Source organism: Sciurus vulgaris (assembly GCF_902686455.1).
Source record: "Sciurus vulgaris genome assembly, chromosome: 16".
Lineage (NCBI taxonomy): Eukaryota > Metazoa > Chordata > Mammalia > Rodentia > Sciuridae > Sciurus > Sciurus vulgaris.
The window spans coordinates 41,651,502-41,665,255 of NC_136477.1; the positions used below are offsets into that span (position 1 = coordinate 41,651,502).

The 13,754-nt window shown below is 38.0% G+C and overlaps 2 protein-coding genes across 3 annotated transcripts in view; one reads left to right on the top strand and one right to left on the bottom strand.

The window, feature by feature from the left end:
- ZNF385D (zinc finger protein 385D) overlaps positions 1–13,754 on the top strand; it is an 857,219-nt gene that overhangs the window by 265,926 nt on the left and 577,539 nt on the right. The window lies entirely within an intron of this gene.
- LOC306646009 (mitochondrial import receptor subunit TOM22 homolog) lies at positions 9,681–11,114 on the bottom strand. Its single transcript, XM_079114343.1, has one exon. The coding sequence runs from the start codon at positions 10,304–10,306 to the stop codon at positions 9,848–9,850; it is 459 nt and encodes a 152-aa protein (XP_078970469.1). The 5' UTR covers positions 10,307–11,114; the 3' UTR covers positions 9,681–9,847.

Sequence of the window (13,754 nt, forward strand, 5' to 3'; positions counted from 1 at the left end):
CTTCTGGGACCTCTGGTTTTCAGTAAGCATTTATCGCCATTGGTAGCTCCTCATCTAAAGCCTCCATGAGTTTGTAAATGAGGGCACCTCTGCAGCTTGAGTATTACTGTGTGTCAGGGATGTGACTCCTCTTCTGTTAAGGCCATAGGGACTCTTAAGTCTCTCTGCCACTTAGAGGAAACTGCAGTTCCTAGTGCCCACAGTTCTTTTTTCCTTGTCACAGGGAATGTACAAATATATTGTGAGTCTCCATGCTTCCACTTCTCTGAGCACACATTTCTTTCCACTCCAGGGTGATCCTGCAAGATTTCCCATATGTGGACATATGAAAATCACAAGACTTGTCTGTCTTTTCTGAAAGTTAGCAGTGAAGACATAGGCAAATCCTAGTTCTCCTTTTCTTATCATTGACAGAGAAAGTTTGATGGTCTTTCAGTTTACCACTTGGAAAGCTCCTTAGCTAGATCCTGAGCTCATTAGGACTATTTCCTACTTTGTACATTACCAGTAGTAGTAGTGTCGTCAGCTTCTCTGATTGCCTCCAACTTCCAATAACATTTTCCATATCTTTATTTATGCATTAACTAACAGCCTCCCTCCCACTGCCTGCCCCTGTGGAAGGCTCTTGGGTTCCCAATTGGACCTGCTTAAGGCCCTCTGAGTTTCAGTCCACCATCCAGCCACAAACCCAATGCCATAAGTTCTAGGTGTTTTTTATGGAAGACCACACTTCCAGGCACCAAAACCTCCTCCAGTTATCTACTGCTGTATATCAGATCACTTCAAAATACAGTGATATGAAAGAATAGATATCATTCACTTTGCCAATAAGTCTGTAACTTAGGGCTCAGCAAGAACCACATGTCTGCACTTTATGCAGTGTTACCTGGTGTTGCTCAACTGCAGATAGATAATTTATTTCATGTGACTCATATGGCTAGAAATTAACACTGCCACTTCCTTTCAAAGAGGGTCTGTTCTTGGGATAGCTTGGGCCTCCTCACAGAATGGTGGCCATGTTCCAGCAGTGAACATTCCAAGAGATGGGAAATGAAGGTTTTCTATCTTCTTTAGACCTGGACCTTGAGAGTGATATTTGGTCACTTCAGCTGTTTTCCTGTTGGCCAGTCACTCACAGAGCACAGATGCAAAGGATGAAGGGCACAGATCTTATTTCTGAATGGAGGAGCATCAAAGAATTGTAAAACCATCTTTTAAAACTTCACAGACATTAATACCAGTCATTTTCTTTTTGTAGTAAATGCATCCTCTTCCTTGAGGAGGAGAAGTACAGCAGACTGGGTGGGGAGTGAGCATAGAAATAGTGGTTCATCCTGACTGCCCCAGAAAGAAGAGTGTGCATGCACGACATGGGACTGTCTTCTTGATTTCTTTATAAACAAAACACCCACAGCTGCCCAATAAAATTGCTTGAATGAAGAAAGAAATGGCTTAGCAGAAATGGCAATGGCAAGATGCAAGAAGGTCTGGAAGGCATCTCTTTAAGAAAACCTGTTCCACTCAGCAGTGAGGACACACAGCTGACAACCTACAGCTTCACTATCTTCATGCATGATAGTCACACATTTCCTAGTGTGGCCGTCTCAGTGACCCACTAAGCATGGTGGGAACAGTCACATCTGGCTGTTTTCTCCAGACCCAGAACTCCTCTGTGGGCTGTCTTTGAACCAGAGCCATTCATTGGGTTGGGTGACATGTTCTCAGCACCACACCTCAATCTGAGTTCTACCTTTCCACTCCTCCTTCCCTCCTTCCATCTCTCCTTTTGCACATAACAAATCTGTGTCTCACGTTTGAAAATTTTCCCTGGATAATTCTGATTGTCTTTTCTCCTTTCTCTGTCATAGACCTTATCCCAATAAATGTCTGGTACTCCTAAGTCTACACCCCCAGCCATTTTTATTTTCTGTTTTGAGACAGTGTCTCACTAAGTTGCTGAGGCTGGCCTTGAATTTGTGATCCTCCCGTCTCAGCCTCCCAAGTTGCTGGAATTATAGGTGTGTGATCCAAGCCCAGTTCAATGTATATAAATTTCTTAGGAAAAAAATGCAACTTGAGAACAAAATACATAGTTTTTGTTCGAGTATAAAGCTACGTATTCTGAAATATTGAATAAATCAAGACAACAGAAGAATTTCTGAAAAAGCAGTAGTACTTGACAGTAAAATACAGACAACCAAAAGAGTAAAAGGAACATTGGTAAGAAGGATCCACAGAATACTGAATGCCAGAATGCATTAGGGTAATGACTTTCCATGTTCAAGACACAGATATCCCAGAAACCCACTTTCAAAAATGAAAGAACTGGGAATTGCACAGTAGTGAATATTTTAGTGTAAAAACTTGACAGTAAAATCCAGTCAACTTGTTTATTAACACAAGCAAGCATTAAACTGATATTAGTTTAGAAATTAAGGTGCTAGTTTCTCTGGAAGGTGGATGGAACAAAATAGGTGGAGAGCTACAGAGTATTGTTGACATTGTGTTTCTTGACCTGGCTATGGTTGTGTGGGTGTTCTTAGTTGGTAAAAATTCACCAAGCCTAGAAGTATGTATGTACTGATCTGTGTATATATCATACCTCAGTTCAAAAATTTCCAAGAATCCATATCAATGAGAACTAAATCTAAGTAACTACAAGAATTTCAGTTCCTCATCACAATCTAAATTTTAATAAGCCTTCACCCTCAAAACTATAATAAAGTGAGTAAATGAGTTCTGAAACTGGGAATTAGGGAAAGCATGGTTAGGAAGACATAGCTGAATATTTGCCTCCAACCTGTTGACAGTTTTCAAATATTTTTACTCATAAATGGACTGTTTAATAAGTGCCCTATATGGAAGAAAAATTGTTCAACAATTGTATTTCACTTTGGAGGAAAGAAGGGAAAGTAGGAAGAACTTAATGCATTTAACATAATTTATTCAAATTGATCTTTAATTATTTATAACTACCCTTCATGCATCTAAAATAGTATCTCCTTGTATTTGTATCTAGATTTTAATATTTAGGTCAGTTTACATGTATTTAAAGACTGTACTTTCTGAGCATTTTAGATATTGAGTGGTTTGCTCATTTAAAAAAAAAAACTATGTGTCATTTTTATAAAGAAAGGTAAATGCATTAATCTTAAAACTAAGTGATTTAGATGCAGCTTAACTCCATTTTGTTCTGTTCCTGGAGATTAAACCCAGGGCCACTCTACCACTAAGCTACATTCCCATCCCTTTTTACTTTTTCATTTTGAAACAATGATAAGTTGTCAGGCCAGCCTTGAATTTGCAATCCAACTACTTTAGCCTCCCAAGTTGTTGAGATTACAGGCATGTACCGCCACACCTGGCTTTTTTTTCTTAGAGTTTGTCTAACTTTTTGTTACGTGTATCGATTGTTTCATTTGACCCCATTGCTTGACCTCTCCCAATACCTATTCTCCTTTTCCTGTGAATTAACATTATTGTTCCCTTTAGGGGTAGAGGCAGGGGCTCAGATCTTTTTGCCTCTAGACATTGAGCTCAGTTATGTGACAAGTTGTTGGCAATGGAACATTAATGGATGTGATCCAGGTAGACATATGGTATGAGTTTGTGCATCAATGTTGCTATGACCCTACCTGCCAAGTCCCCGGCAGACAAGTGGTCAACTAATGCTCGTGTACGTGCTTTGTTTGTTTGTTTTCATTGCTGGGGATTGAACTACTGTCCTTGCAGATGTTAGCCAAGCATACTACAACTTAGCTACACCCCTAGCCTAATGTTGGGTTCTCTTATAGTACTGAAATTTAAGATTTGTGTGTGTGTGTGTGTGTGCGCGCGCACCCCAGGGATTGAACTCAGAGGCACTCCAACACTAAGCCACATCACCCCCAGCCCTATTGTGTGTTTTATTTAGAGATAGGGTCTCACTGAGTTGCTTCATGCTTTTCTTTTGCTGAGACTGGCGTTGAACTTGAGATCTTCCGGCCTCAGCCTCCTGAGCCACAGGGTCTAGAAGCACAAGCCACTGCGCCCAGCTTGAGACTTTTTAAAATGCTTCATTATTGTGGCAATAAAGAACAGATAAGTTATATTCCTATATATTGTGTACTCTTTTTAAATTTTTCACTATTTTAGTTGTAGATAGACACAGTACCTTTTGTTTATTTATTCTTAAGTGGTGCTGAGGATGGAACCCAGTGCCTCCTGCTTTTGGGGCAAGGGCTCCACCACTTAGCCATATCTCCAGGCCTCTTGTGAACTCTTCAACTGCATATAAATAGTTGACTCATTTTGGGGTGAAGAAGTAAATTGTAGAAATTCCTTCTACAAGCAATCTAGAATTCTGGCAAATTATACTGTTCCTTTGCTGCCCACGTGCTGCCTATTCTCTGTTCCATTTCCTTTTTAATTCCACTTGTGCCTTCATTTGTGCATCCAATCATGACACCTCCTGAACTTCTAGCATTTCTTCTCTCTTATTTCTAATAATGAAATGTGAAGAATTTCAATGTGAAGAATCTTGTAACTAAGTAGGCGAACTACTGAGATTCTGAGATTCTTATCCTCAGACCCCAAATAGGATAGACCCTTAAAATTTCACAGGTGAACGAAAAGAGGAATGAATGAAATAATGAATAAAAGCATTGAACACTTTTCTCAGTAGTCTTTACTGATTCTTCATCGTAGAAACAAGTGAAGTACACATTATGATTAAAAATGTAAAAATAAGGTGTCTCTAAAATTTTTTAAAAGATAGTTGCTATGATTGTTCTTGATTTATCCTTTTGTTTAAATCTTTGAAATACTAACTTGTACTTAAAATCAGATACAATGATGTTTGGACAAACCAGCAAATAATAAAGAGCTTTTATTTCATGCCTCTCTGGTCAGGCTATTATCAAAGAGCAAAGAGTACTGTCATATACTTTAATTACTTTTTTTATGTGCATTCAAATTTTCTCTATGTTTTAATATCTGGCGTTTATAGAATAATGCCTGTAACAAACTTTCTTAAAAATCTACTTTCAGAGCTGGGCATGGTGGTGCACACCTGTAATCCCAACTACTACAGGAGGCTGAGGCAGGAGGATTGCAAGTTCACAGCCAGCCTGGGCAACATAACAAAATAAAAAATTAAAAAAAAAAAAAATGACTGAGGGTGTAGCTCAGTGGTAGAGTGCCCCTGGGTGTAATTCCCAGTATAGGAAAAACAAAACCAAAAAACTCGATAGTCAGGATTTTCCTTTTTTTTAATGGTGAAAATAAGGATGCTCATATCTAGCAAAATTTTGCAATGTTCCTAATTTTCTTAATGGTAACTTTTAGTAAATAAGAGGTGCTTTACATAGTCTTTGTACTTTTGATCTATTCTGTCTGAAGAATACAACTTATAGACCTTTATTTCAATAGAAAATAAAATGAAATTTAAGACATAGAATACTTAAGTTTCCTTATTTTAAAAATGTAAATTGTCTTTTATTTCTTCCTCCTGAAATGCACTTGGTAAAAATATTTAGAATTGACAGTAACATGTCGTATAGTGTTTACATGAAATTAAGATACATTGTTCAGTGTTTTAAATGGTGATTTATGTAAGATGATAGAATAGAAGCAAGCAGAAAAGTCAATGATTTTAAGTTTAGAAGTAGAAATTATACAAGGGAATTATAAAGATCTAATTTTACAAAATGTTACCTAGTCTCTTCACATTTAGTCTTCCATAAGTTTTACTTATGGAAGCTTTGAGAGTATATTAGGCAGTTGGTAAAATGATTGAAAGAAATTTTTCAGAATAAGAAAATAAGAATTAAAATGTTCTTTGTCTACCATTATATAAACATTGCTTGATCTGAAACTATCGATAATTAGAAATTTAAAGAAATGTGTTACCAATCAAAATATACTTCGTTAAATAAAATAGCATATATATGTGTATAAGATATTAAATTTGACGTTTGGATGAAAATACCAAGATGTAATAGAAGATGTGTATACAAAAAGGAAATGTCAGACCAAAACATCAGACTATCAAACCATACACAGTTTTAGGATCCCTAGACCCCTCACTCAAAAATCCTAAACTAGACAAAACAAAAGTTCCTCAGAAATGGCTACAAACACGAAAGGAGGACTGTTTTATGAGAAATACTTTTGGAAGAGTTACCAGAGTAATTAATGAGAATTCCATCTTCTTCCAGAACTGGAGTGAAGGGGTCGGAGTATATTTCTTCTCTTTGGATGTTATTGTGTAAAGCTTCAGTTTTTGGAAAGTTGTATCATGGTGTAAAGTGTTGAGAGAACTTTTTATTTTCAAAAAATCACTCAGTACGCCAAGGAACCTACTGGGTATCAAGATTTCATCCTGGGTTTATGGGAAGATAGAATTACACTGACGTTTAAAGAACACACACACACACACAAACATGCAGACAAAACCAAAGTTATATTTCATTTCTATATACACATGCATAGACAAAACCAAAGTTATATTTTGTTTATATCTGATTCATCAAGTTTGTTTACACTTTCTGTGAGAATTACATATGTAAAACATTAGCTCTTAATTTTAAGTCCCTTCCAATATTTTGTCTTTAGTCACCTTTTAATGCATTTGCTATTTACATCAATAATAGAAAAACATTGAATCTTGCACATTATTCATATACAGGCATTTTTGTATCCTTAAGTTTTTATAGATCTACTGCATTTAAGTAGCATTCAAGAAAAATTTTACATCTAATTTGCTTTAGTAATTTCAGGAACAGATGAATTGTAAATGATGAAGAACTGAAAAATTAATGATTCTTAGACACAAAATAAGTCAGACCCTGGCTTTAGTAATTTTCTCTCGCCACCAACTCAAGATACCCCAAATTTAAATATATATTCAGTCAGGATCCAAAAGATGAGCCCACAGGGTAACGTGATAATCAGTGCCCTCATTTCACATGTCAAGATCTCATTCTGTCCCAACTGATGTCCTCCATTTCACAGGGGAGAGTCTTGCCGTCCTGTGAACTTAACTGTTGTGCTAGCAACACACAATTAAATATTGTGTTAAATTTTCAGCAACATTATCTCTGTCGCTACAATAAATATACGATTCTTTTATGGTTCTCATGGTAGCTCTCTGACCCTCAGGCAGTGACTTCAGCTGAGAGCTTGTCATATTTTTTCTGAAAAGTGCTCCAGTGCACTAGGAAAAACCTACCCCACACAGCAGTCCTCGTAATCATCAAGACTGCTGTAATGGTCAAGAGCATCTGCCACTCAAGCTCTCTAGGTCGCTTGCTTCCATTTTCTCAGCATCACGGTGTACCACAGGTGATAGACTGACGAACTGCGATTTCACTGCGTGCCATGTGTTCCTAGCATCCCATTTCCATCAGGAAGAAGCTCCCAGAATGCCACGTTTGCAGATCTGTCTTCCAGGACCATTGCCGGAGCAGAAATCATACAGTTCTTTGAATAGGAAGAGTTAGTGTAAGGAATTAAATCATACAGTTCTTTGAATAGGAAGAGTTAGTGTAAGGAATTACTAGTAACAATAATGGATTGGAGTAATGGGGATTGGCTAGTGATTATTAAAGAAGACTCTAAAGAACATAGGAAGAGCATCTCCAGGGAGCAACTCTTAATTCTTGGGCTGTAATTGTGTGCCCAGGGGAGGATCATGAGCTGGAACATGCACACACACACACACACACACACACACACACACACACACTCCCCAAGGCTGAGATCCAAATGCTCAATGGATGGCAAAAAGCTGACTGAGGCTCTGAAGTCCCCAGGGAGCTATTCCGTGCTGCCACTAGACACTGCTAAAAGCACTTGCAGAATACATGCACTCGACAGGACTCAGGTGTTGCAGAAACTCCCTGTACTGCAAGGGCCTGCCTTCAAGAATTTCTGGCACTCCTAAATTCTCTCCCAGCCCTTTCCTCCACCAGTATCCCTTTAGCACCCTCTACTGACGAAGCTTAACACATGGAGCTGATCAAGGAGAAATAATTGCAGGGTCCCTTGACATTATTACAGAACACACAGTGACAGGTAATTTGGACGACTCTGTAACTGTCACAGAATGCCTTCAAATTAAGATTGTACTTGCTGGTAATTTTACTCAGCAAGTATAAACATATGTTCTAAGATGCTATTCATAATGTAGGAGAGTGAGTCTTGTTTTTTTCTGATCATGAATGATGGTAAATGACTCATTTGTTGAGCTATATAGGATCAAAGTAATAACAAATAACAAAAATAATGATAATAATAATAGAAGAGAGAATTTTTGAGAGGGGCAACCTATGCAATGCACTGGTAGCCCACCCCAAATGCCATTTTATCAGATATTTAGAAGAATAAAAAGAAGATATAGATCATCTGAACTTAAATTGATAAAATTTTTCTCTGAAGCTCCAGGTAGGAAGCTCTGAAGAACTCATTCAGCCTCGTCCTAATGTTTCACGTTAATATAGATGTTAATCTTTTCCATGTCTCAGAAGTATGAAGATATCCACATATAAACTATTTTAATCTTTTCTGAAAATATTTTATTATAAAGCACTTTGGTTCAACTTTTAAAGAAATGTGGCATGACTTCTCTTTGAACATTGTAAATATAGTGATTGAGCTAGTTATCTCACACAGCACTTAAGTGCATAAAGAAAATGTACATTTTTAAAAAATAATTTTAGCTAATAGAATTGTTCTTTCTTATGATCCCTACCTACCGGGTAAAGGAAAAATACAACATGTAATTTTACAATTTACATTCTGTAATTATATCATTTTAAACGTCCTTCTAGATAAACTCAGTTCTTTTGCGTGTATTGCTCAGTCCTCTTGAGCTCCTGTTTATTGTTCTCTTGACGGCATCACCATGCAAGGCAATTTAGATGAAGTAGAGAATGGATCCCAGTTTTCACTTGTCACTATTTATTACACTCTTTGGATCTTGCTGTAGTGGTGTCTGGTTTTCTCCTTCTGCTAAGGTCTCCTCTTATTTTCTGGGCTATTTGCAGATGGCTTGTTTTGGGGGTGCAGCAATGGCTTCCACCACTGGAACCCATGACCTCTGACACAGAGTCTCCATCTGAGCTTCCTGCACATGAAGGTTGCTGTTCTGCCTCTACCCTGTGCCATTACACCAGATCTCTCATGATTGCTGCTCATACTTAGGAATGCAGAGCAGTTTAAGTCTCTCTCCTTTTTTTTGTTTTTTTGAATTGGAATGATTTTTAATATTTAAATATAAAAAGTGAACACTGACTTTTTACTACACACAGATCTAATAGCTAAAATGTGCAGAGGAAACGATCCTCTGCTTTGTCCTCCACATACGTTGTCCCCATTTTGCAGCTGAAGCTGTGACCAGCTTCCCTTCTCCCCAGTATACACGGGGCATCCACGTGCTTTACCAGACAGGTGTGGTGTACTTTGTACTTTGTCAGTTTCATAATATGTGCATGTGATGTCCCCAACATCTCCATTCTTAAAAAAAAAAAAAAAGTCACTCATGGTCAGGGATCCTTCCCTCTTATTGTGGGACATCAGTTTCTACCCCACAATGTAGGGTAGTGAGATCTTCCAGTTGGGAGCAATTTACTAGAAGGGGTAAGGTGGCCAGAGCTAGAAATAACCATCTGCATCACTGCACTCTGGTGTCAGAGTGAGGACAGCATGGAGGGCACAGTTGAAAGTTGGGACTCTGTGAGACAATGAGGGGAGAATTCTTTCTACTGAGTTTGGAACAATATGCCACAGTTTAAAAAAAAAAAAAAAAGTTTTTTTTTTTCTCCCCCAAATAGCAGTTCGAACACAATCGAATTTCAAATTTCTCTTATCAAGACGGCTCAAAGATAGCAGTAGCAACCTCGATCTTTCCAGGAAGTGAAGGCAGAGCCCCTGGCATTCCTCCTGACAGCCCGGTGTTAGGCCCTAGAAGCATCTGCTGCTGCTGTGGTGGCTGCTGTTGCTCCCTTTGTAACTTCTCAGTCTCAAAGACAACAGGAAGAACCAGTATCACAAAGGAAGTGGCCCCAATCCACAAAGCCACCCTGGAAAACCTGTACATTTTTTGAGCCACAAAGAGGGAGAGATCAAAAGTGGCCCCCGCAGCGGACCGGACCCTCCCCGGGAACATCTCCGTCAGACCCCAGGGTCTCTCTGACAGGGTCTCATCTAGCTCCTCCTCATCATCCTCTTCCAACTCTTCCTCAGGTTTCTCCGAGTCCCCTCTTGGGAGCAATTCATTGAGGGACTTAGGTTCCCTGGCGCTGGCAGCAGGGGTGGCAGCAGCCATGGTTATAGGGGACCAGTTTAAGTCTCTTACCTAACAATTTCAGGTGATAGGAAACCAGTTGTCTGGCCTCAGGTTGATCCACATGCATCTTTGTTCAAGACTCTGTTGCATGGCATGGAACTGAAGCAACGCCTGAAAGTTGCTATAGATTACAACATAGCAAGCGGCTCACTAGACCCAGTGTGGCCCTTTATAGATTTTAGTATGTTTCTAAGGCTGTCTTCTATAAAGAGCAAGATGGGAAGAAAATTTTCATGGTACTCTCATATATTATCTCATGTTTTTTCCTCCTTCCTCTCTCATAGTCCCTGGGCCCAGAAGGTTTGGATTTTCTCTCTGCTGCATTTGTACTTTGTATCCACGTGAACATGCTTGCAGCCTAGCATCATGGGCAGAGGGGTATCTCTGCAGTATGCAGGAAAATCTATGGTATCTGTCCTCCTTTCCCTGCTTTGTTCTGATTTATTAAGTTAATTAAATGTGTAAGATTCTCTTGTTTTAGACAAAGCCCTGCCCCAATGCTAGCTACAGACTCCTATTTTGAATGTCGGTAGCTGATTACCAACATTCTTTCTCTTCACATTTCAGCTGTAGCAACCCTGAACCTTTCCCAGTTAAATCAATAGTGTTGGCAGAATATCAGAATGTTGATAAAGGAAATATGAGAAAGAAGAGCCACTAATATGGTTCAAAAATATTATTCTTCCAACTGGCTTTTGGATAATCACTGCTATACTCCTTTTTTCTTTTTTATTCTCACCAGTGTATTTTTGTTTTCTCATTATTACTGAATCACTTATTTCTAAGATTAACTTTAGACTTAATAAACCGCCACCCAAAAAAATTAAAAGCTTAACAACGTTCAATTTATTCCTCTTGTACAAAAGTAGGCAATCCTGAGGTCATGTAAGAGCTCACTTATTACCAAAGACTCAGGTTCCTGTCTTGCAAAGCATCATCCCTAATAATTAATTTGCACCTTGAGGTTCAAGAAAAAGCTCCCTAGTTCTAGCTCCATGTTACCTTTCCACAAAAGGCAAAGGGGTTGAGGGTGGGGAAGCATTGTCTTCCATTTGGTGTCATTTCCTGGAATTGCCTAACTCATTTGACTTACTTCATTGGGCAGAACATAGTCACAAAATATATCTCTTTGCAGGTGAGATTAGATGATGCAATCTTTTTCTGTTCGGTGTTCAAACACTTACCATTAACCAACCAGATAATCCAAGGACATAGGGAGATGGATATTGGCAGAAAATGAATAGTCTGTCCCATGCATATTTTCACATGGTCATATTAAGGGAAAAATACCACATTGTTTTATTTTGCTTTCTTGCTTAAAATATAAGACTTAACAATATTCAAAGAAAAATCTGTGGTATCAACTTATACTGTTGTTTCAGAGATCCCATAATTCCATATTCTTTTCATTAACATCCACCAATCAGAAAATTCAATTAATTGCCGTTCCAAACCATTTGTTTGGGTTGTCAGATTAAAAACATAAAGCAACCACAACATGAACAAGTTATTTCTTTTAGGGCTATTGGGGATGGGAAAGCAGTTACTTTAAGACAAAATGAGATCACTGTGTAAAGTAATCCTACATGCTGCAACCAGCAAATAATACAATTTCAGTGGATCTGCAGTTTATTTCTTTGAAAAGACCTGATAGTAAATATTTCAGGGTTTTGGAGGCATATGCATATCTCTGTCACAACCACTCAATTCTGTCATTGAGTGCAAAAAATGACCACGAATAATGCATGCACGAATGGGTGTGTCTGAGTTCCAATAAATAATGTCTCCTTAAGCAGGTAGCTGACAGAATTTGTCCCTGGTTTACTGTAACAACAGGGGATTGACTTCTGGAACACTTGATCTTCTAGAACATTCATTCCTTCCGAATACCAATCTCTTTAAATACTCAACTTCTAGAATACTCAGTCTTCTAGAACACTAATCTTCTATAAAAGAGTAGGCTACCACTTCCCTAAAGCAGAAGAGGAATATTCTTTGGGAAATGGTCAACTTACCTCTGCCATTATCATAACAAATCCTTAGTTTTTATATTATTTCACAGTTTTCAAAATGTATTTACTGTATCTATGTGTTCCACTATAATCAGTGATTGGATATTAATACCATCTGTGGTTAGGGATGAAGGCTGGGTAATTGCTCAAAGGAATAAAGCTATTAAATGTGAGAAAAAAATTTAAGCTCATGATCCCTAACTACTTCTTTAAACTCTACTCCCAAAATGTGATTAGAACATACAAATACATGAAACTTTGGAGGAAAACAAAAACAACAACAAAAAAAAACAACACTTTTTTTTTTTTTTTTTAAACAATTCAGTAAGCTACCTGAAGTGAACAATAACCATCCAACAAAAATCATTGATTGAGCATCCGTTATATGTTACAGGGCAATGTGGTGTGTATATATAAGAGATACAAAGATAAATGAATTAGATTCATCAACCTCAAGGATGTCTCATTTAGTTGGAGATGCAGAAAAATGTGTTCTGGAGTTGTGGAGGCTATGAAAGTTGCCCACAGATTTGGTGTCTGGTGAGACTCTGTTTCCTGGTTCATCGATGGTGCCTTCTCCCTGTGTCCTCACATGGTAGAAGAGTCTGACTCTCCTATGGTCTCTCAGAAGGCCACTAATTACCTAATAATACTGTCAATGTGGGGGTTTAAATTCAACATATGAATTTTAGGGTGGCACAAACATTCAGAACATGATAATACAAACACGTGCTCTTGTCTAATTGGTAATTACCATAGGTATATATGTATATGTGTGTGTGTGTGTGTGTGTATTCACATACACAAAAATTGATATTGAAATATATTTTATATATAAAATACAAACTTTAATATATATAATCTATAGCTGTATAGGTGTAATACAAAATGCATAAAATAATAATTGTGGTATTATATATCCAGTGGTAAATAATTGTTACAGCTTTGAATTACAAGTATTTTAATTTTCCTCAAAACTTGAAATTCTGTTAAGATGTGGGATGAATGAGGATTTATTTTTTAATCTGTCAACTCTGGACTTCAGCTTCTGTGAGGAGAAAGGCAGAATGAGTTTTCTTAGCTTGAGAATTTACAGCAAATGTGTTACTGCCAGTTGTCCATGAAGTTGGGGCTCCAGGGCTCCCTGACCTCAGCCTTCCTTAGCTTTGGCATTGTTTGGCTCTGCCAAGTCAGTAACACTCTACTTCTGTGATAAAACAGAGTGGTTTTTCAGGATCCATGACCTGTCAGGAGATAGACAAGACACATTTTATAACTTCCTCAGTAATTACATGACAAACTATAATGGCAAAAGCATCTTAGGAAATAATCCCTGATCCTTTTGTGTCTTCTTCATTAACATGTGTAGGGGTAAGGAGCCTGCCAGTCAGTGTATAAGATTTGTTGTTCTAAGG